This window comes from Malania oleifera, chromosome 7, assembly GCF_029873635.1.
Source record: "Malania oleifera isolate guangnan ecotype guangnan chromosome 7, ASM2987363v1, whole genome shotgun sequence".
Lineage (NCBI taxonomy): Eukaryota > Viridiplantae > Streptophyta > Magnoliopsida > Santalales > Ximeniaceae > Malania > Malania oleifera.
The window spans coordinates 76,151,751-76,173,918 of NC_080423.1; the positions used below are offsets into that span (position 1 = coordinate 76,151,751).

The 22,168-nt window shown below is 39.1% G+C and overlaps 1 protein-coding gene across 3 annotated transcripts; it reads right to left on the reverse strand.

Annotated features, from left to right (window-relative positions):
- Positions 1-962: 962 nt before the first annotated feature.
- LOC131159988 (WAT1-related protein At2g37460-like) lies at positions 963-16,331 on the reverse strand. 3 transcript variants are annotated; one of them, XM_058115251.1, is made up of 7 exons: positions 15,141-16,331; positions 2,516-2,578; positions 2,313-2,429; positions 1,898-2,141; positions 1,658-1,819; positions 1,362-1,513; positions 963-1,279 (listed from the first exon to the last, which is right to left on the reverse strand). In XM_058115251.1, the coding sequence occupies exons 2-7, from the start codon at positions 2,560-2,562 to the stop codon at positions 1,111-1,113; spliced, it is 891 nt and encodes a 296-aa protein (XP_057971234.1). In that variant the 5' UTR covers positions 2,563-2,578; positions 15,141-16,331; the 3' UTR covers positions 963-1,110. The 3 variants fall into 3 exon arrangements, with proteins under 3 accessions (XP_057971234.1, XP_057971232.1, XP_057971233.1); XM_058115249.1 differs by having other exon boundaries at positions 9,083-16,331; XM_058115250.1 differs by lacking the exon at positions 15,141-16,331 and adding an exon at positions 3,836-3,964.
- Between the last annotated feature and the right edge of the window lie 5,837 nt (positions 16,332-22,168).

Consider the following 22,168-nt stretch of genomic DNA (forward strand, 5'->3'; position numbering starts at 1 on the left):
ATGGACTCTTGCTTTGAAGACTCATTCTCTTTCTATTTTCACTACTCGATTGCTCTTTTTTGAAATCACCCCCTCTTTCTTTACTTGAATGGCCTTCTTATTTATAGGCCAAAGCCATAGGATCCCTTGATTTTCATTAATTTGTTTGTTTCGGGGTCCTTCTGGACAGGATGGTGGAGTAGGAAATAAGGAGCATGGTAGTGGGGAGCAAGGGAAAGCTGGGGCAGAGTAGTGGAGTAGGGGAAATGGCTGCCCGCGGGGGTTCTAAGGTGGCTTGACCACGAGGAAGGAAAAGAGAGTAGGAGGTAGGGTCAACATGCAGGTTAGTATGGGCTTCAGGCTGAATTGAGCATATTGGGCCTTTAAGATTGAGGCAAATTCAGGCAAAGGCCCACTATGATCCTCACTAAAATAATAAGCCCAAAATTGACATGTGTCCTACAAACAATGACATATGCTTATAAATTGACTAATCCCATAGTTGATGTTGATTGTTGAGTTGGGAACCCATTTTTATCAATGAGATCTAATGTATATACTTTTATTAATTAAACTCATTAAAACAATTAGTCAAAATTCATATTTCTATTTTCACGAATTAAATTAATTTCAGATATTGAACATTTTTTAATGCTTAGATTGAGGCTTACTGTGAGCTGTAAGAAGATACAAGGAGAAGCAAGCATGGCACCCAAGTTCAAGTCCCATGTCAAAGGGAGGAAAAAGAAGAAAATAAAGTATGTTGAATTTGCAGATATGTCCTAAGACTCCTAACATTCCCTGTACGAGGTCCTTTTGACATTTTCCCTACCAAATCCTAAGCATTCTGCGCAGCTAGATACTGGGATATAAAAAAAAAAAAAATTAAAAATAAAAAATAGAATAGTGGAACACGAACTGATGATGAATGATCTTCAAACATACATGCAGGTACCTTGATCCTTGAGGAGACTCAAGAAGACTAGACCATAACTCCTTTTCCTTTTTATTTCATTCCTTTTTTTTTTTTTTGGTTGCTTTGTCCCTTATATACATACATATGTTTGACAACTGTTTTCTTGGTTTTGTGCTAGCATATTAACATTTTCTCCTCTACCAACGACCCCACTGTTAGGGCATTCCGGCCGTCTGGTTGCAGTTGTCACTCACAGCAGCCTGTTGCACAGCAGATGTGGTCTGATGGTCGTTGGACGTGGATGGGGACGAGGACTCGTAATCCTTGCTTTTACCCCACAAGATGAGATATAGGCCGATGATGATGACGATGGCACCAATGATTCTGCAACTTCAATCATGTTAGGCGGTTTTTGTTTATGTTTGTTTGATCGTGCGCATGTAGATATAGATGCAGATATGGTTACCTTCCAAGGTACAAATGTTCGTTCAAAATGAAGGAGGCCAAAATGGCAACAAAGACCAGGCTGAGAGGACTAAAAGCAGTCACAAAAACAGGTCCCCTGGCTTTCACTATCAATCCTTGTATGTAATAAGCAACCCCTATGCCTACCATGCCCTGCATGATGTATCATTTTCACTTTACCAGATAACAAACTGCTGAAAATAAAATTCAATTGCAATTGCCGTAAATTGGGGTTTCAAGAACATATGTCCCCGCGTGAATATTTGTCTTGTTTTGAATTGGTTTGAGCACTCTTACATTGTATAGAACAGCCAGTAATTTAACATCCCAGTGGAGAGACCACACGGTCGCTTTTCCTCTTTCCATAATGAGTGCCAGTGCAGCTCCCTCGACAGTGCTAGCCAAGCATATCCATGCAGTGAGGGAGAGCTCAGCAGGGTATGTTCTTAATGTGATTGCCTTGAGAGTATGAGACGTTAGTTCAAGTTTGGAGGGTCACCAAGAATTTTACTGAGAAATGCTAGCTCGATTCATTACCTGCACAATGATGGAACTAGCCCAGCTGAAGCATCCAATTATTATCAACAGGGAACCCTTAATTGTATTTCTAGCACTTGTTGCACCCTCTTCGCTTATGTCATAATTTCTTCTCCCTTTTTCCCAAATCAACTCAATAATTGGACCCTTCACCAGTGACAACACCATGGCTCCAGCAACTGTTGCTAAAGTTCCAATGACCTTAGCTTGGCTTCTGACATCCTTAATTTTCACCATCTCAAACCTTGGGCAAAATTGAACCATACAATTACACAGTATTGTATATATAAAGAGAGAAATATAAAGAAAGAAAGAAGAAAAAACTAGAAGGAAGTGGACAATTGGTGGCTTTTTGCTTTTACCCGGAAAGGAAAACACTCATACTTCTAGTGAAGATCTGAAAAAGATATTTTACCTAAAGATGCAAGCCAATAGAAAGGCTATGGCAGGAAGAGTGTTGGACATGGCAGCTGCAAATGATGCAGATGTGTACATCATCCCCACATAGTTCAAGTTATTGTACAAAACAGGCCTGCAAAAACCAAGAACAAATTTTAATACTGCTGCTGAAGACTGGTGCAGATATGCAATGGTACTGTTGGTTTTAGCAAATTTTACTCCAGAAGGCCGATCAGCATTATTTTGATGAAGACTGAGCGTGTCATCTTAGGCCTCACCGTCCTGTGCTTGTAAAAACCAAAAAACAAAACAAAACAAAAGTTAAAATTGAAAACACGCTTTCGTAGTAAAACTTGATCCTTTTCACCCACAATTCAATTGGTTCGATCATCTCTGCATATGTGTGTGTGTGTGTGTGTGTGTGTGTGTGTGTGTGTGTGTGAGAGAGAGAGAGAGAGAGAGAGAGAGAGAGAGAGAGAGACTTTTCGAGGAGAATGGAGAAAGGGGCAACAATGGCTGTAGCAAATGCATGGCCATAGACAACCAGTACGTAATTGTTCATTCCCTGGTCAAGTGCAGCCTTGGAAACAACATCCATTCCCCCAAATGCCAAATGCAAGAAAATTACAGCCAGAAAGGGTTTCACCCTATTAACCAGCTTACTCACACATTCACTTGAAGTTTTGATTTCTTTCTTCATAGGCTCAAAATTATAATATTTTGAAGTTTGCATTGGGTGATTTATTATATATATATATATATATATATATATATATATATAGAGAGAGAGAGAGAGAGAGAGAGAGAGAGAGAGAGAGAGTTCCCCACCTTGTCATTCACATTTCATTTATTTTTAAATACTTGTCATTCACTTTTCATTTATTTTTAAATACTAATTGACTAATGAAGATAATGTAATATTTAAAAATTAGCCTATAACTAATCTAATTAACACAAAAGATATGCTAATTGAGAACTCGACCATAAATTCACTTCCTTTCTTTGTCTTTATTTTCCAATATCTTTAAATATTCCAATAAGCTAGAAATTTCCATCCAACAAATTACAAATTTTCATATGTTGACCCACCCCTGTGGGTGCATTTATTTGTTTTTTGGGAAGGCACAGCTCGTGGAGCATGCGCAGCCTCGAGCATGCAATTTGTCTTTATTGCTGCTCCATCTCAATGCTCCTCTCTCTCATATATACATATGTACACTGCTTTTTGATATATAGTGTGAGTGTAAAAGAAAATATACAGAGAGAAGAAAATAGAGAGTGATGTGTGCGTGTGGCATAGGGGTTTGAGTTAGAGTTGAATGAGTGAGTGTGTTCTCCTCCTCCACTGTATTTTTCTTGATAATATAGTGTGACTCCCTCTCTCCAATGGATGTAGGCCAAGTTTGGCCGAACCATGTAATTTTCCTTGTGTTTGGTGTGTGATTGTGTTCTGTGTGTTGCTGTTAACATCTCCTCTTCCTAACAACTGGTATCAGAGCTTGGAGAGGGTGAAGAGCGTGATTAAAAATTTGTGCTTACCTTCGGGTTCAGTGATGTCAAGAGGAAGCTGGGACAGCTATCACAGAGGTGTGAACGGCGACTTCACACACCGCTATATCAGCTCCTCGTTGTTTTCCCGCAAAAATTGTTCGCTGCTGATCACAATCGGATCTCTCAACCACAAGTGATTGCAACATCTAGTGAGGACCATTTTTTTTTCTCTACGTAGAGACAGAGATGGAGCAAAAGGATGAAGAGGAAGATTGAGTCTTCCACTGCAAGTCTCTAAAAAGGAGGTAAGGTCTTTTATTATTTAAAAAAAAAAAAAAAAAAGGTATTGTCTCTTCATTTTTTAATACAAGGAGGGGATATCGGCACATTTAATTGCAAGTAGCAGCAGAAGGGAGTAGAAGGTGCACGCCCAGAATTTGCAATTTTTTACCATGTCACCAGGGGGCCCACCTACCACGTCACTAGTGGGGCCCGCCTACCACATCATCTCTGGGACCCACACATAAATCGAGTCAGACCTATTCCTAGTTATGTTGACCATTCCAGACGCATTGGTGCAATCGATTTTGCCAAAATCAACCTTTAAGTTACTATTTTATAATGGATAACAATTTATCCAAGTTTGATGTGGAGAAATTTGACGGTCAGAACAATTTCAGTTTATGACAGAGTACAGTCAAGGATATCTTAATTTGGCGTGACTTGATCAACTAATTGGGAAGAAGCCAGAAAATATCAATGATGATGATTGAGTAGAGATGGAAATGAAAACGGTTAGTACTATTTGTTTATGCTTGTCTAATGAAGTTTAATATTCTGTTTTAGATGAACCATCACCTGTTGAGCTTTGGAATAAATTAGAACAGAGATACATGTCAAAATCTCTAACAAACAAGCTTTTTTTTAAGAAGAAACTCTGTCAGCTAAAAATGGAAGAAGGGGTAAATATTATTGACCATATAAATGATTACAACAAGATCATGACCCAACTAATGAGTCTTGGTGTAAAAGTTGAAGAAGAAGATAAAACACTTCTTCTCTTGGCATCTCTACCACCTTCTTATGATAGTCTCGTCACAACATTGTTTGTTGGTAAGGAAAACTTGAATTTGAAAGAAGTAATGGCTTCACTACAGGATACTGACACCCTTAGAAAGCCAACTGTTAACCTCCAAGGGCGTGCCTTGGTCTCACAAGGTGAGAAACATACTAGGGGCAAAAATCAAAATAGAAATCAAAACCATGGAAGATCAAGAAGCAGACGGTCCAAATCAAGAGCTCTAGGAAATTCTAATAACACTCAGAACAAAAAGCAGATCGAGTGTTGGAATTGTGGCAAGATTGGCCACTATAAAAATCAATGTCGATCCCAGAAGAAGGAGCCAGAAAATAAGACCGAAGCAAATGTCACCTCTTCTTTAGGAGAAGGAGATGCACTGTTATGCTCTTTGGAAAGGAAGGAAGAGTCTTGTGTATTAGACTCTGGAGCCTCGTTTCACATAATAGGCAACAAAGAAATGCTTAATAGGAATGTACCTGGTAATCTTAGCAATGTTTATCTTGGTGATGACAAACTTTGTGAAATTGCAGGAAAAGGAGTCTTGGGTATTAGACTCTGGAGCCTCGTTTCACACAATAGGCAACAAAGAAGTGCTTAATAGGTATGTACCTGGTAATCTTGGCGATGTTTATCTTGGTGATGACAAACTTTGTGAAATTGCAGGAAAAGGAGAAGCAAAAATAAATTTGACAAGTACCACCTGGAGTTTGACTGATGTCAGATATATCCCTGATCTTAAGGAAAATTTAATATCTATTGGACAGCTTGCAAGTGAAGGTTACACTACAACCTTCTATGGTGAAAGTTGAAAATTTTCCAAAGGCGCGATAACATGCTTATGCGGTAAGAAAATCGGTACTCTTTATATGATCTCAGATGCTTGCATGTCAATTTCAATTGCTACAGGGAATGAAGATTCAAACCTATGACACAGAGACTTGGTCACATGAGTGAGAAGGTTTGAAAATCATGAATTCAAAGGGAAAGATACCAGGTCTCCACTCAGCTAATATTGACCAATGTGAAAGCTGCATCCTCGGCAAACAAAAAAGAGTCAGCGTTCAGACATTCAGTAGAACTCCAAAGAAAGAAAAATTAGAACTGGTGCACACCAATGTTTGGGGACCAAGCCCAGTTTCATCCATTGGCGGGAAATCCTATTTCGTCACCTTTATTGACAACCATTCTAGAAATGTATGGGTTTATTTCTTAAGACATAAATCTGAAGTGTATGATGTTTTCAGGAAATGGAAGGCCATGGTGGAAAATGAAACAAGCTTAAAAAACAAAAAGCTGAGATCAGACAATGGTGGTGAATATGAAGATAGAGAATGCAAAAGGTTTTGCTACGAGCATGGGATCAGACTTGAAAGAACCGTGCCAGGTACACACCAACACAATGGCATAGTAGAACGAATGAACAAAACCTTGACTGAGAGAGTCAGAAGTATGTGATTACAAGCAGGTTTACTAAAGCAATTTTGGGCAGAAGCTATCAACACAGTTGCTTATCTTATCAACCGAAGTCCATCAGTACCATTGCAGTTCCAGTTACTGGAGGAGGTATGGAGCAAAAAGGAGGTAAAACTTTCACATTTAAAAGTTTTTGGTTGCGTTACTTATGTACATATAAGTGATCAGGCTAGGAGCAAGCTTGATCCAAAATCTCAAAAATGCACATTTATTGGATATGGTGAAGATAAGTTTGGTTACCACATCTGGGATGATCAAAACAAGAAAATAATTAGAAGTCGTGATGTTGTTTTCAATGAAAAGGTTATGCACAAAGACGCAACATCATCAAGTAATCCCGCACTATATAACCCTGATATTGTAGAGTTGGATGATTTCACTAACAGCAACGTGACACAACAGACTATTGATAATTCCTAGACAGAGGAATCTATCACAGAGGAGTGCTCTGAAGCACCATAAACTCCTACTCCGACTCTAAGGATGTCTTCCCGACCGCATGTACCAAATAGGAGATATTTGGATTACTTGTTACTAATTGATGTAGGTGAACTAGAGTACTATGATGAAGCATGTCAGGTGGATGAGGCTAGCAAGTGGGAACTTTCCATGAAAGATGAGATGAAATCACTCACTGACAATAGTACTTGGGAGCTAGCTAGGTTGCCCAAAGGAAAAGAAGCTCTTCAAAACAAATGGGTGTGCCGCATAAAAGAAAAGCATGATGGTTCAAGAAGATTCAAAGCAAGACTCATGGTCAAAGGTTTCCAAAAAATAAACGGTATTGACTACTCAGAAATCTTCTCACCAATTGTGAAACACACAACCATTTGGATAGTTTTGAGCATTGTTGAAGCAGAGAATTTACACCTCGAGCAGTTAGATGTAAAAACTGCTTTCCTCCATGGTGATCTAGAGAAGGAGATATACATGCACCAACCTGAAGGTTTTGCAGAGAAAGGCAAAGAAAAACTTGTTTGCAGGTTGAATAAGAGTCGGTATGGTTTGAAACAAGCTCCAAGGCAATGGTATAAAAAATTCAACCACTTCAAACAAAAGAATGACTACCGCAATTGCAAGGCTGATCATTGTTGCTATTTCAAGAGGTATAAATCAAGTTATATAATTCTTTTGTTTTATGTTGATGATATGCTAATTGTAGGATCAAACATGGACGAGATCAGAAAATTGAAAAAGCAGTTGTCCACTAAATTTGAAATGAAAAACTTGGGTCTAGCAAAACAGATGCTTGGGATGAGAATCACTAGAGACAGAAAGAAGGGAACCTTACAGTTGTCTCAGGCCGAGTACATCAGGCAGATTCTCAGAAGGTTCAACATGAGTGATGCTAAGGCAGTTAGCACGCCATTAGCCGGTCATTTCAAGTTATCAAAGATTCAGACTCTAGAGTCAGAGGAAGAGAAGAAAGAAATAGACAAAATGTCATATGCTTCAACTGTAGGAAGCTTAATGTACGCCATGGTTTGCATGAGACTAGATCTTAGTCATGCAGTGGGAACCGTCAGTAGATTCATGTCAAATCTAGGAAAATTCATTAGGAAGCTGTAAAATGGATTTTACGATATCTCTGAGGTACAATTAACAAATGTTTATGCTTTGGCAAAAGTAATCTAACATTACAAGGATACGTAGATGTAGATTTTGCTAATGAGATAGATCACAAAAAAAGCACTACTGGATATGTTTTAACAGTAGGTGCTACTGTCGTTAGTTGGGTATCACAAATTCAGAAAATTGCTCTATCCACTACAGAGGCAGAATATGAGGCCATAACATAAGCGAACAAAGAGATGATCCGGTTACAGGGTTTGATGATAGAGTTGGGTTTCAAGCAGGTGCAGAGTGTTTTGTATAGTGATAGTCAGAGTGCTATACACTTGGCGAAGAATTCAGCATTCCACTCAAATACCAAGCACATTTGACTCCACTATCACTTCATCAGATCTCTTCTCGATGAAGGGATATTAACCGTTGAAAAGATCCTTGGCAGTAAAAACCCAGCAGATATGATGACAAAGACAGTGACTAGAGAGAAATTAGAGTTATGCTCAAATTTAGTAGGTCTCCTAGATCTACTGAAATCATCCAGAAGATGATCCCTACATGTGCACCTCAGCAAGGGGACTCTCTCGAAGGAGTGTGAACGCCTTAAGTCTAAGGCAAGGTCACAGTGTTGTAGCATCAGATTAGAAGACACTTGGTTGCCCCCACATATTTGGAGGGGGTGTTTGTTGACCCACCCATGTAGGTGCATTTATTTGTTTCTTGGGAAGGCACAGCTCGTGGAGCACGCGCAGCCTCAAGCATGCAATTTGTCTTTATTGCTGCTCCATCTCAATGCTCCTCTCTCTCATATATACATATATACACTGCTTTGTGATATATAGTGTGAGTGTAAAAGAAAATATATAGAGAAAAGAAAATAGAGAGTGTTGTGTGCGCGTGGCAGAGGTGTTTGAGCTAGAGTTGAGTAAGTGAGTGTGTTCTACTCCTCTATTGTATTTTTCTTGATAATATAGTGTGACTCCCTCTTTCCCGTGGACGTAGGCCGAGTTTGGCCGAACGACATAATTTTCCTTGTGTTTGGTGTGTGATTGTGTTTTGTGTGTTGTTGTTGTCATCTTCTCTCCCTAACATCATATTGTGTAAAACAAATGAATTTAACTAAATTATTAAATAGACAATAGTAAATGTATGTAAATTAACTATATTAAACCTACCATGATCGAGTTTGTCCAATCACTAGCATATATAATGGAAGTAGATGATTGGTGAATAATATAACCGAAGTTAGACCAGTGTGCTGCATGTATCAATGGGGAAATTATAGCCAGCGCCGGTCCTTCCAACGTGGCCCTATGATGGTCTACTGGATGCGTGACACGTGGCTCATGCTGAAAAGATAATCATGTGAAGCCAACGTCGTTAATCTCAAACACCGACGTCGACAAGTGCACAACACCGCAATCGAAATATTCATGCAATTCCCAACCTCCACCACTATGTGCAAGAACACCTCAGCCGCTATAACGTCGTCGGCAGCTCCATCTTCATCATGAAGACCTCAACGAAGCCGACAATCTCGGCGCCGCGGTCCAACTCCAACGGCTAAACCTTGGGTATGGAGCTTAACCGCATGTTTGGCGGAGGTGGTAGCGCAGCTCAATCTCCAATCCAAAGAGGCAGTCGACCCATTGGTACTCCTCATCTATGTCTGTTTCCAAGTTTATGTGTAGATGAAAAACATTGAACTACTCAAATTTATTTTCAAAATTTTTCTTGCAAGTCAGGTTAGGCAAGTCGTTAATTTTTTCTTTTTTTTCCCCCATGAGAAGCTTGCTCGGGTCTGTCCTCATCTTTTCCCCTCTTGTTTCAATTTTATTTCGCCATTTTGAGTACGAAATCATAAGAAAGAAAAAATCCATTGAAAGTCTTAATATATGTTGCCTACTACATGTTTGTTGAAATGTTTAGTTCAATAAATGTTATTTATGTTGCCTACTACCCATTGAATTTGGTGGTTGCGGAGGTTTTCCTTTGCATTGGAAGTTATGTGATTGCGGGGGATTTTCTGAAAATGAAGCTCAAAACAAAGCACATGGAATACAAGCAACGGAAAACAAATTTGGTGGCTTCCTGAGATTTTCTTTTACCTTGGGATTTTAATGGCTGCTAGACATCTTATTTTGCTTTGGGAATTTAGTTTTCAAAATTGAACCTCCTATTGGAAATTTGAAATCTTTCAAAAAACTTTCCTAGTCTGAGAGCTTCATTGAGGCCTTCATGACGAAGTTGGAGCCACCGGCGATGTTATAGTGGCTGACGTGTTCTTGCACAGGGCGGTGGAGGTTGGGAATTTCAAGAATATTTCAACCGCATTGTTGCGCACTTGTCGGCATCGGTGTTTGGGATTGATGAAACAGCAAAAAATAAAACAAAAACAAAATGAAATGAAGAAAAATATTATTCAATTTCTCTGCATAGTGCAAATACAAAATGGTTCTCCTTGCACGGCACATGACTCATGAACCATACATAGAGTAATGGAACACAACACTTCAATTGGCCCTTCCCTTTAGATCGGCAATAATCCAAAGACCGGATTGTTTCTGCTAAGATGCCTGGCACTGGATTGACTAATTTCTGAACTTAGGCTGCAAAAGAGACGACTCCCTGATCGATGACCCCTATTTCTTTTGGGAAGATCAACAACCCATAGATGGCGAGGGCCAGTATGCTCATATGACTTTCTTCTGATTCTTCTGGTTTTACCAGAGCTTTCAATACTTCCCAGGAGATGGCTTTCACGTCCTTGCCGACTTTGTCATTCACTCTTTGAGCCTTAACACCAATTACCCTACTTAGCTCCTTTCTGAATAAGGTGGTGGGATTAGGCACATAGGCTTTGTAGTTCTTTGGCAAGTTCAGCAGAGACACATATTCTTCTATGGTAGGGGCCATGTTTACCCCCTCCATGGTGAAGCAATGATAAAGAGGGTTCCAAAACTCTGTTAGGACATTCACTACATCATGATTAACAGTTATATGTAGTAGGAAGCCTATGTGACCATACAACTTAGAGAAACGCAGTCGTCTCTCAACTGTCCAATCAATCTAGATTTTCCTTATCTCCTTCAGGGCATTGGTTCTAACATCCAGTTTGCCCCGAGCTGGCAATTCCCCTTCTGAGCTATGATTCAAACTATCCCCATGGCTGTTTTGCTGCGCTTCAGAATAAGTCTGGACCGCAATCTCCCCTTCTTTGCACATTGCCATGGGACCTATCACGAATTAAATTTGGGCTATCTTAAAGTTTTGGCAACACAATAATGAGTCTATTATACATGGCTATGCGTGGAATGATGCATGAATGTAATGCAACCTAAATAGCCACTTTGCCAAAATTCTGAAAAAGCTTTTTCAACTAATGAAAGGCTTCAAAATTGAAACGACCCTCAACGGAGATTTACTTTCCTCTAATGACCCTAAAAAGGCTGACTTTATCTCTCAAGTATTCAATTCTCTACTCAATCATTCACTCACCTAGTGAAGACCAGGGTACCCGGGTTTATTTAAAAGGAGTCAGGCCCGATTTGCTTAAAAAGAGGTAGGCTTGGAAAAAATGTTGACCTAGGCTCTTAGGCAATAGGACCGAGGCCCATATTTTAAAATCTAGATTTAGGGTTTTGAAAATTGGGCCTGGCTGGGTTGTTTGCACTTTTAGGAAAAGGTTGGCCCCGCGTTATTTGAAAAGAATCTGACCAACCCATTTTTGAACAAAAATGCCTGAATCAGGTGTTTTATTTTCATGAAAAATGGGTCGTGGTCTCACTATCGGACTTTTTCAAAATATTGGCCAAGTGGTATGGATGCCTAACATGAATGCATAATGCACAACACAACACAAGGCATTTCAAGACATATATACAACAGACATAGATTACAACATGTGGAGAAGGATGTGGCCTCTGTCCCAGCCCCGGGGTAGGTATATACACGGGGTTCTCTGAGGCTCTATCCTAAGCGGGGGATTTTGGATAAATATGTGTCGGTAGGCTCTGATCCCTATTAACAACAAGTCCCCAGCTTGAAACTCTATCCTCTCTCATAGAGGTCCAGACAAAGTTCAAACTGAGCAGAGTGGTTCACGCGCCACCAACGACTATGTCCCATGAGGGCTAACGGTACTATGCTCCTTTTTATTCCTAAAGGGTAAAACCCAGGTAGAAGGCTCGTGAAAGTGTGTGAACTTACAAGCTCGACCTAATCCCACTATCCCCACATTTTTTAGCATGCTTATTTGAACACAGAATTCACAATTAAACACATGCTTAACAAATTAGCAAAGGAAACAAAGCATCATACTTATTCAAGATATTCACAACTAATCACATGCTTAGCTAAAGAAATCAGTAAAAATCACATGCTTATTCAAGTACCAGAGCAAGCAAAGCATTTACGATTAATTTGATACACAAAATTATCCAGATATATGCAACCAAGTCATCCAAAAACCGAAAGGGAGTATTCTCAAAGGCTTATCAAATTTGAATTTCGGGATAATCTTCAACTAATCACTAGCTCAACTCTCAAGTGTCCCCAGCGGAGTCGCTAAACTATCGCAACGTCCTAGACCCGAACCTAGGGAAAGAACCACTCTCTCTTGGCACAAATGTGTGGGGGTACGGCTGCGAACTAGGAAAAATGGATGTGTGAATTTGAAAATGTGATTTTTCGTGGAAAACATGGTGTATGAAGTCACCACTAACCTTTTGGAGTATGGTTAGAACACTTGATTACTACCCCGTTAGGGGTAGAATCGGTCTGCGCAACCAGAGTCGGGCTCAGGAGTATGGTTACATGAGAAGAAGGTATTAGCACCCCTTACGCGTCCGTTCTTACAAACGGTACCAAATTAATCAAAAATTATCCCTAGCATAAATTTAATAAGCCTGTCGAAATTGCTCCCTTTCAAAAATCAAAAAAATGAAAATACTATATAAGTATTCCCTCAGAACCGGGGCAATCCAATACTCGGAAGAGTCAATGCCCTTGGTTGCAATCATCAGGAAAGAAAATCAAAAATAGGATACAAAATACACTCTCAGGGGTTTTGAAATCTATAGGTTTTTCTAAGTAAGAAAATACTACTCCATGAGGTTTTTGAAGTTTGTTTGGGATGAAAATGATTTCCTGTGCCTAAAAATGCTTCTTCTTTTTTTTTTTTTTTTGTGATTTTTCCTAAGTGTGAAATACATTTTTTTTCTGATTTTTCCCAAACTTCGAAATAACACAAAATAAAAATCATGGAAATCAAGGTATGAAAATATTTTGGAATTTTTGAGAACTTTGTGATTTTTTTTGTAAATTTTCTGGATATAATAATAGTATACAAGCAAAATGGAGAAAACCAGGGTAAACCGGTCCTAGGAGTGGTGAACCGGTTAAATGTCGACCAATTTGGAGGAAAACCAGTTTAAGGTCTTGGTCGAGACCATATCAACACGTGTTTCCTTACGTGTGGGTTGTATGTGTTCAGGTGCATGTTAGGTTGTGCAAGTGATGCATGAGATGTGTGTGAGCATGAATGCATGACCATGTGTACACATGGATGAGCACGCGCATGGATGCGCATGCATGCATGAATGAGCATGTGCACGAATGTTCGTGCAAGCATGAACGAGCACGTGCATGAATGTGTGTGCATGCAAGGATGTGCGCGTGTAAGAATGAGTACGTGCAAGAATGAGCATGCGCACGTGCCTACATGCATGAATGAAGTGCACGTGTATGAGTGTGCGTGCACGCATGGATGGACAATAACCCAAATAATGATGCCATGGGTGGTGTCGGAATGCCCAAGTGTATGTGTGCATGGATGGGTATGAGCATGCACATGCTTGCATGCGATCGACGACACTGATGCATGAATATGTGTATGCATGTAAGACACAAATGGGCATGTATATGCATGGTGTGTGTGAAATGACATGTGTGTACATGAATGAGCCCGTGAATGTATATGTATGTGAATGAATGCATGCATGTGTATACGTGTGCATGTGAGCGTATATGAATGGGTGTGACTGTGAAATTGCTTGCGTGTGTATGCGTGCATATGGACATGGGTGTATGTGAATGCATGCATGCATGGGTATGCATATGCAGGTGAGTGTATACATATGCATGCATGCGTGTGTGTGGGTGCATATGAAGGTGTGCACGTATACGACACGTGTAACATGTGTCTGCACAAACGTGTGTAAACAACGTGCGCAAAATGTGTGTGCATAAATGTGTGTAAATAACAAGTGCAAAATGTGTGTGCATAAATGTGTGTAAATAACATGTGCCAAATGTGTGTGCAAAAAATGTGTGTAAAGGACATGTGCAAAGTGTGTGTAAATGAAATAAAATACAAGTGTTAGTGTGCACATTGGAGTACAAGAAATTAACTATTAGTATACAAGAAATTAAAGGTTAGTATACAAGAAATTAAATGTTAGTATACAGGAATTTAAAAGTTAGTATACTGGAATTTAAATGTTAGTATACAGAAATTTAAATGTTAGTATACAGGAATTTAAAAGTTAGTATACAAGAATTTAAATGTTAGAGTGTAGGAAATTAAATGTTAGCATGAGTTAGTAAATGCATGAGTCAGGGTTAGCATGAATGCAAGCAAAGAAAAATAAAATGTTAGTTAAAGTTAGTAAATTAGCATGTGAGGGTGTGTGAAAAAGTGTGTGAACAGTGTGTGTTAATGTGTGTGAATGGAATGTGTAGTGGTGTGTGAACGGTGTGCGTAACGGTGTGTGAACAGTGTGTGTCTTCACTTTGGCGTTTTCACAAACACCTCACAGCCATGCCAACATAACCCAATGAGAGTGGTGTATGAATCTTGTGCACAGGTGTATGAAAGCATGTGTAGTGTGTGTGTAAATGCATGTTAGCAATGTATGTGGAAGTGTTCAAACAATGTGTGTGTATAGGTGTCCAAGCGTGTGTATGTAGGTGTATAGTGTGTGTAAATGGTGCCAAGCTAAAGCTCCACAACTAAACATCTCACGCAAGCATTTCATCAAACAGCTTGCACCCATTGGATTAATTCCCACATGATGAGTTCATACATTGCAGAAACAGATCGGAGGAGACCCTTCATCCTTAATCAAAAATAAAACTCTGGAAATGCACAACAACCCAACATCAACACCTCATATATTTCTGGGAAATTTGTGTGAACAAACAACATGAATAACGGACAAGAAACAGAATCACCCGGAGTTGTTGATGCTCGGAACAGGGGGCGGAGCCGTGGTAGTTGGTGATGCCAGTGGTGGTGGCTCGGGTTGCTGGAGTTTGAGAGGGAGTTGGATGGTTGTTGTGGAAGTGCTCGGTGATTCTGTGGAGAGTTGGGGTTGCAGCAGGCTAGTGGCCGAGAGGTGGTGAGGTGTTCTTCACAGTTGGTGCTTGCAAGTGGGATCTGGTGTGGCTTGGCTGGGGGGAGAGTAACCGAGAGGTGGTGAGGTGTGTTTTCAAGGCTGGTGCTTGTAGGTGGGATATGGTGTGGCTTGGCTAGGGGGAGAGTAGCCGAGAGGTGGTGAAGAGAGGGAGGTTGGTGGCTAGATTTGCAGGGAGGTATGGCAGGTGGTGGTGTTGAGGATGGTGGCTGGGGCTTGCGAAGGGGACCCAAGAGAGGAGAGGGGGAGCTGTTGGGAGAGACCGCGAACCAGAGAGGGAGAGTTGTGAGATGGTTGTTATAGAGAGAAAGGGAATGGAGGTGAGGGAGTTGGTTGCGAGTTTACTATTGTGGGTCTATGCGAGAGGCAATGGCTCTAGTGGTGGTGCTTGATGATGGAGGAAGAGGATGGGGGCTGGATCTGTGAAGGTATGGAGGTTGCAGAGAAGGGGAGAGCGGTAGAGGTGAAGGAGGCTGGATCGTGGAGATTCTTTTCAGGGTGTGAGAGTGAGCGGGTGAGAAAAGGGAGCGAGCGAGATGGAGATCTGGAGAGGCTGGTGGGTGGTCACAGCCATGGGGGCTTGCAAAGGGGACCCGAGAGAGGAGAGGTGGAGTTGCTGGTGTGGTTGGTGATCGGGTGGTAGGTGACGATGGAACTCTCTGCCGTTGGTGGTGTTGCTGTGTTCGGGTGGTCTACGAGAAATACTAGAAAAAGGGAGAGAATTTGAGTGAGAGCTGGTTTTTTAGAGATGGTGCTCAGGTAGAGTCCGAGAGAGGTTGAGAAAGAGATGGAGATTGAGAGCCTCGACTGGAGAGGTTAAGGGTAGTCTAAGTGCTTGCAGGGTGAGGTTGAGAGAGGGGGAGCTATTGGAGGAGGTATAAGAAAGCTGGGAGGTCTGGTTGTGCGGTGGAGAGAGATGGAGAAACCAGAGAGGTGGGCCAAATTTGCCAAGAGCTGGGAGAGAGGATGAATGATCCTGGGAGAGAATGAACAGTAAACCAAAAAAAAATCCCCCTTGCTGTGTGCGTGAAAATGGCCTTTAAAGGCCCTTTTTGTTTTTTTTCTTTTATTATTTTTTCTTGTTTTGTTTTTGAAAATAATAATAATAATAATATAGTAATAATAATAATAATAATAATAATAATAATAATAATAATATTACTCTAAAATGATGCTACTAATAGTAATAGTAATAATATACTAATAATAGTAGTAATAATAATAATAATAATATACCAATACTAATTATGATTACAGTAAAAAATGAACTAATAGTCATGAACCTTTTTTATTTTTTGTTCTTTTCGTATTATATTTTTTTTATTTTGTATTTTTTATCAACCTTTATCCTCCGAAAAGTGAGACTCGACCGACCATTGAGACTTGATTTCCCAAAAAAAAAAAAAGAGGACCCGGACTCCATTTTCTTAAGATGCCCGAAGTTCGGTGAAAATGCACCGGAACTCGGTAAAAATGACCCGACTCACCAAAAATGCACCGAAACTCGGTAGAGGCACCGAGACTCGGTAAAAACAAATGGACTCACTGGAACCGAACTGAAACTCGGTAGAAGCACCAAGACTCGGTAAAAACGGATCAGAGCTCATTGAAGACAAAACAGAACTCGATGAAGGCAGACCGAGACTCAATAGACAAATCAGGAGTTGGTAAAACATACCGAGACTCAATTGAAACTCCAAATCGGGACTCGATAGACACACCGAGACTCGATTGAAACTCCGAGGTTCTTGGAAGACAAATCAGGACTTGGTAGACACCGGGACTCAACGAAACCAAACCAGGATTCTGCAAAAACAACGAGACTCATTGAAAATGAAATCAGGATTCGGTGAAAACCACAAGACTCATTGAAAACAAATCAGGACTCGATTGGGTCTCTCAGAAGGGTCCTCCAATTTTCGGGGCGCGAAGTCAACTTTATGTGTCGGGTCTTCTCGAGGTAGCTTGGTTAAAATTGGGGTGTCGACACTCACTATTCCTCACTGGTGCACTATGTGGCTTACGTTGCAAGTGTCCATGCCATCTGAGTCATCATTCACTTATCTTATCTTCTATAAGAGTTACACTTAACTAACTGTGAATATGTTCATTCCTTAATTTATCTTTTAATGTTATACCACTCATCTATCTAAACATTCTCATCTCGGCAAATTTTACTTTTTGAATATTATGTTTTTTTGTCCCCCAACATTCGGATCCATATAGTAATTACCTAGTTTTTTTTATTTAAAAAAAATTGAGTGGGTAGAGGGGGCCATTGAAGAGGAACTCACCCTAATGTCAGTAACATGTAATTACAATGCATATTCATCATCATAATAGGATATTCATAAATTTCTAAAACATTGTTAAAAGCGTGTACAATATATATTATGGCGTTTATATTGTGTTGTAAAAGGCTCGATTATGACCTTTTACAACATTGTAGAATAGGATGTTTTAAGTGAGCGCAGTAAAATCGAATTTATATGTTTAATATAGAGATTATTTAGGCATGTATTAATTTACATCAAAAGTAAATATAAATTTTATTTTTTTCCATAAATAGAGTACTAATTATTAAAACTTTATGAAAATTATTACATAAATAAATTTATTTTCATTGTAATAAAATTTAAAAATTGTGTAAGGATATTATATATACTATATGATTATATATATGTAGAGACCACAATTTTAACGAGGCCTTTCCAAGGAGATCTCATGTCAAACCTTCCCACGCTGTTTATGGACCTCACACATCTTTGTAGGTCCCACACTGCTTGTGGACCCTACACATCTTTGTAGGTCCCACGCTGCTTGTGGACCCCCACACATCCTTGTAGGTCCCATACTACTTGTGGACCCCACACATCTTTGTAGGTCCCACATGGTTTGTGCGCCTCACATCTCTTGGTACGCTAACTCGGATTCCTACATTCGGTGCACATTATCCATTTGGTACGCTAGTTCAGATTCCTACATCCGGTGCACGTTACCCCTTTTAGTACACTAGTTCGGATTCCTACATCCGGTGCACGTTACCCCTTTGGTACGCTAACTCGGATTCCTATATCTGGTGCGTGCTGGCTCGGGTTCCCATAACCCTCACCTGGCTCTTGGACCCCACATAGTTTGTGGGCCCTACCTCCCTTGGTATGCTAGCTCAGATTCCTACATCCGTTACACGTTACCCCTTTTGGTACGCTAGCTCGGATTCCTACATGTGATGCACGTTACCCCTTTTGGTACGCTAGCTCGAATTCCTACATCCGGTGCACGTTACCACATTTAGTATGCTAGCTCGGATTCCTACATCAGATGCACATTATCCACTTTGGTACGCTAGCTCGGATTCCTAAATCCGGTGCACGTTACCCCTTTTGGTACGCTAGTTTAGATTCCTACATCCGGTGCACGTTACCACTTTTGATATGCTAACTCGGATTCCTACATCCGGTGCGTGTTGGCTTGAGTTCCTATAACCCTCACACAGCTCGTGGGCCCCACATATCTCCATTGGGCCCCACATGATACGTGGGCCCCACACCCTCTTTGGTACGCTAAATTAGATTCCTACATCCGGTGCACATTACCCCCTTTGCTATGCTAGCTCAGATTCACACATCCGGTGCGGGTTACTCCTTTTGGTACGCTAGCTCGAATTCTTATATCTGGTGTATGCTAGCTCGAGTTCCTATAACCCTCATACGGCTCGTGGACCCCACATGGTGTGTGGGCCCCACACATCTCCGTTGGGCTCCGTACAACTCCTAAAACCCCCATATTATTTTATTATTATTATTATTATTATTATTTATCTAATTTGTCAAATGCAAGCATGCTTTGTTCCCCCCATCATCACTCACCACATGCTTTGTTCCCCTCCTTATCATTTTATCTCATGCTATATTCCTTTCATCATCACTCACCACATGCTTTGTTCCCCTCTTTATCATTTATCACATACCATATTATCTTCATCATTTTTCACCTCATGCTTTGTTTCCCCATCATCACTCACCCCATGTTTTGTTCCCCTCTTTATCATTTCATCTCATGTTATATTCCTTCCATCATCACTCACCACATGTTTTGTTCCGTTCTTTATCATTCATCTCATGTTATATTCCCTTCATCATTTTTCACCCCATGTTTTGTTCCCCCATCATCACTCACCCCATGCTTTGTTCCCCCTCTTTATCACTCATCCCATGTTATATTCCCTCCATCATTTTTCACCACGTGCTTTGTTTCCCCCATAATTACTCTCTTATGTCTTCTTTTCCATGCTTGCCCCAAACTAAGTCTATAAATAGTCTTCTCATTCTAAGTACAAGAGAGGAGGTTTTTCTTGATGGTAGAAGAAGATTTTGAATATTGAAATCTTATATTGTGAGTTTGTGAAGTTTTTTTTTTTTTTTTTTCCCCTTTATGGATAAGGAGTAAGGTTACATTTCATTCTCTTAGAAAATCAAGCAGACAACCAATCCTATTTCCTACTGGGTCGAGTCACCCTATCTGAAGAAAGCGCTCCATAGTGCCTCGAGTTAAACTCATGAACCACCCTCGGGAAGACGCTGTAGACTAACCTCTGCGGATTCACAGACAGGAAAAGAAGATCGAATGAGAGGAAGAAGAGAGGTAAAAATAATGGACTTTCTCTTCCTATGTTACATTTCTGCCCCCTTTCCCGAACCGGGTTTTGTCAGTTTATTTGATTTTATTTTTTTATTTTATTTTAAATAACTTCCTTTTAATCCATAAAAAATTTTAAAAAAAAATTCATAAAAGACACAAAAATTTGGAAAAATTCTCAAAAAAAAATCAAAAATTTTAAGGTTTTGAAACTTGTTTACATTTGAAAATTTTTAAAGAAAATCCAAGAAAGTTTCCAACGTGTTTTGCAAAGGTTAGATTTGTTTCCTTACATTCAAAAATTTCAAAAATACGTTTTAAAGTCATATCTTTAAAACTATGACTTTCATGGTTGTTACCTCAAATTCTGTTGTATTCGGAAAAACATTGGAAAACCCTGAAAAATCAATGGTCTCGACCAAGACCTTAAACTGGTTTTCCCCCAAATTGGTCAACGTTTGACCGGTTCACCATTCCCAGACTAGTTCACCCCGGTTTTCTCCATTTCGCTTGTATACTATTATTATATCCAGAAAATTCACAAAAATCACAAAATTTTCAAAAATCCCAAAAATATTTTCACATTTTGATTTCAACTGATTTTATTTGTATTATTTTGAAAATTCAGAAAAAATCACAAAAAGCATTTTCACATTTAGGAAAAATCACAAAAATATCTTTTTAGGCATAGAAAATCATTTCAATCCCGAAAAAATTTCAAAAACCTTCCGAAATAGTATTTTTCCTTCTTAGAAAAACCTATAGATTTCAAAATCCCTGAGAGCGTATTTTGTATCCTATTTTTTATTTTCCTTCCCGATGATTGCAACCAAAGGCATTGACTCTTCAGAGTATTGGATTGCCCCGGTTCTGAGGGAATACTATTTTCATTCTTTTGATTTTTGAAAGGGAGTAGTTTTGAAAGGCTTATCAAGTTTATTTTAGGGATAATTTTTTATTAATCTGGTATTGTTCGTAAGAACGAGTGCGTCAGGGGTGCTAATACCTTCCCCTCGCGTAACCGTACTCCCAAGCCTGACTTTGGTGACGTAAACCGATTCTACCCCTAACGGGGTAGCAATCAAGTGTTTTAACCACACTTCAAAATGTTAGTGGCGACTCCTTCACACATGTTTTGCACGGAAAATCATATTTTCAAAATACACATTCATTTTTCCCAATTCGCAAGCCGAACCCATTTTTAACCAGAGATTGGCTCTCTAGGCCAGGACCGGGACGTCGCGACAATATATATATAAATTTTTGGACATCCACATTTTTAATATATTATTTGGACACTCCATTTCATTTTGCAAAACATAGAAACTAACATATATATGCTATATGATTATGTAATTGGTACGTCTTTTGATTTTATTAAACTATTTACAATCTTAAAGAATTACTTCACCTTTCCCAATTATTTACATTGGTGTTAATACATTTCTTTTATTAATTAAGTCGATCATGGGTGATGTAACAATCATAGGTAACACGTCATCATTAAAGCTTCCTATATCATATTTAATAGTTTTCTATGCATCATTGTCGAGAAAATCTAACCAAGTCAATATTAAGAAGAAAAATAGTAAAGATAAAATAATTTTATCATTAAATAGAAAATTTTCTTAATTTATGTGAGTTTCAATATTTATTTCCGTTTGATTTCCTAAAATTAAGCCACAAAAAAGCATTACATAATGATGGCGAGACATCCTAATTTGAAACCCTTACAATGCAGGGTAGATATATGCTCACTTTTTTCAATATCATTTTTATTTATTGTTTACTATTTTTATGTTTATTAATTAATTTTATTTTGTTACTTCAAATTGCTAAAACAATTTTTGACGCTCTCGATTGAGTTCCAAATTCTCATTAATTTCTTATTTACTCAAACTTTTTTTGTCATATTTTATTATGTTTTAGGTTGAATTTTTCTTAATTAATTCTTTCTATTATTATTAATAACTATTTATTTATTTCATCACTTTCATCATGGTTACTGATGTTATTATTTTTATATTGAGTCTGTTTTTATTCCTAAACCTACTTAATAATACAAAAGTGACATCAAATTTCTAATTACTTTTATAATATATTTTTTATTTTCTATTGTCATTTTTTCGTTTCTAGAAGTCTTTTATTTATATTTTCATTATTTACCATTACACTTTAATTGTTATCTTCATTTTGGGCTTTTAGAAC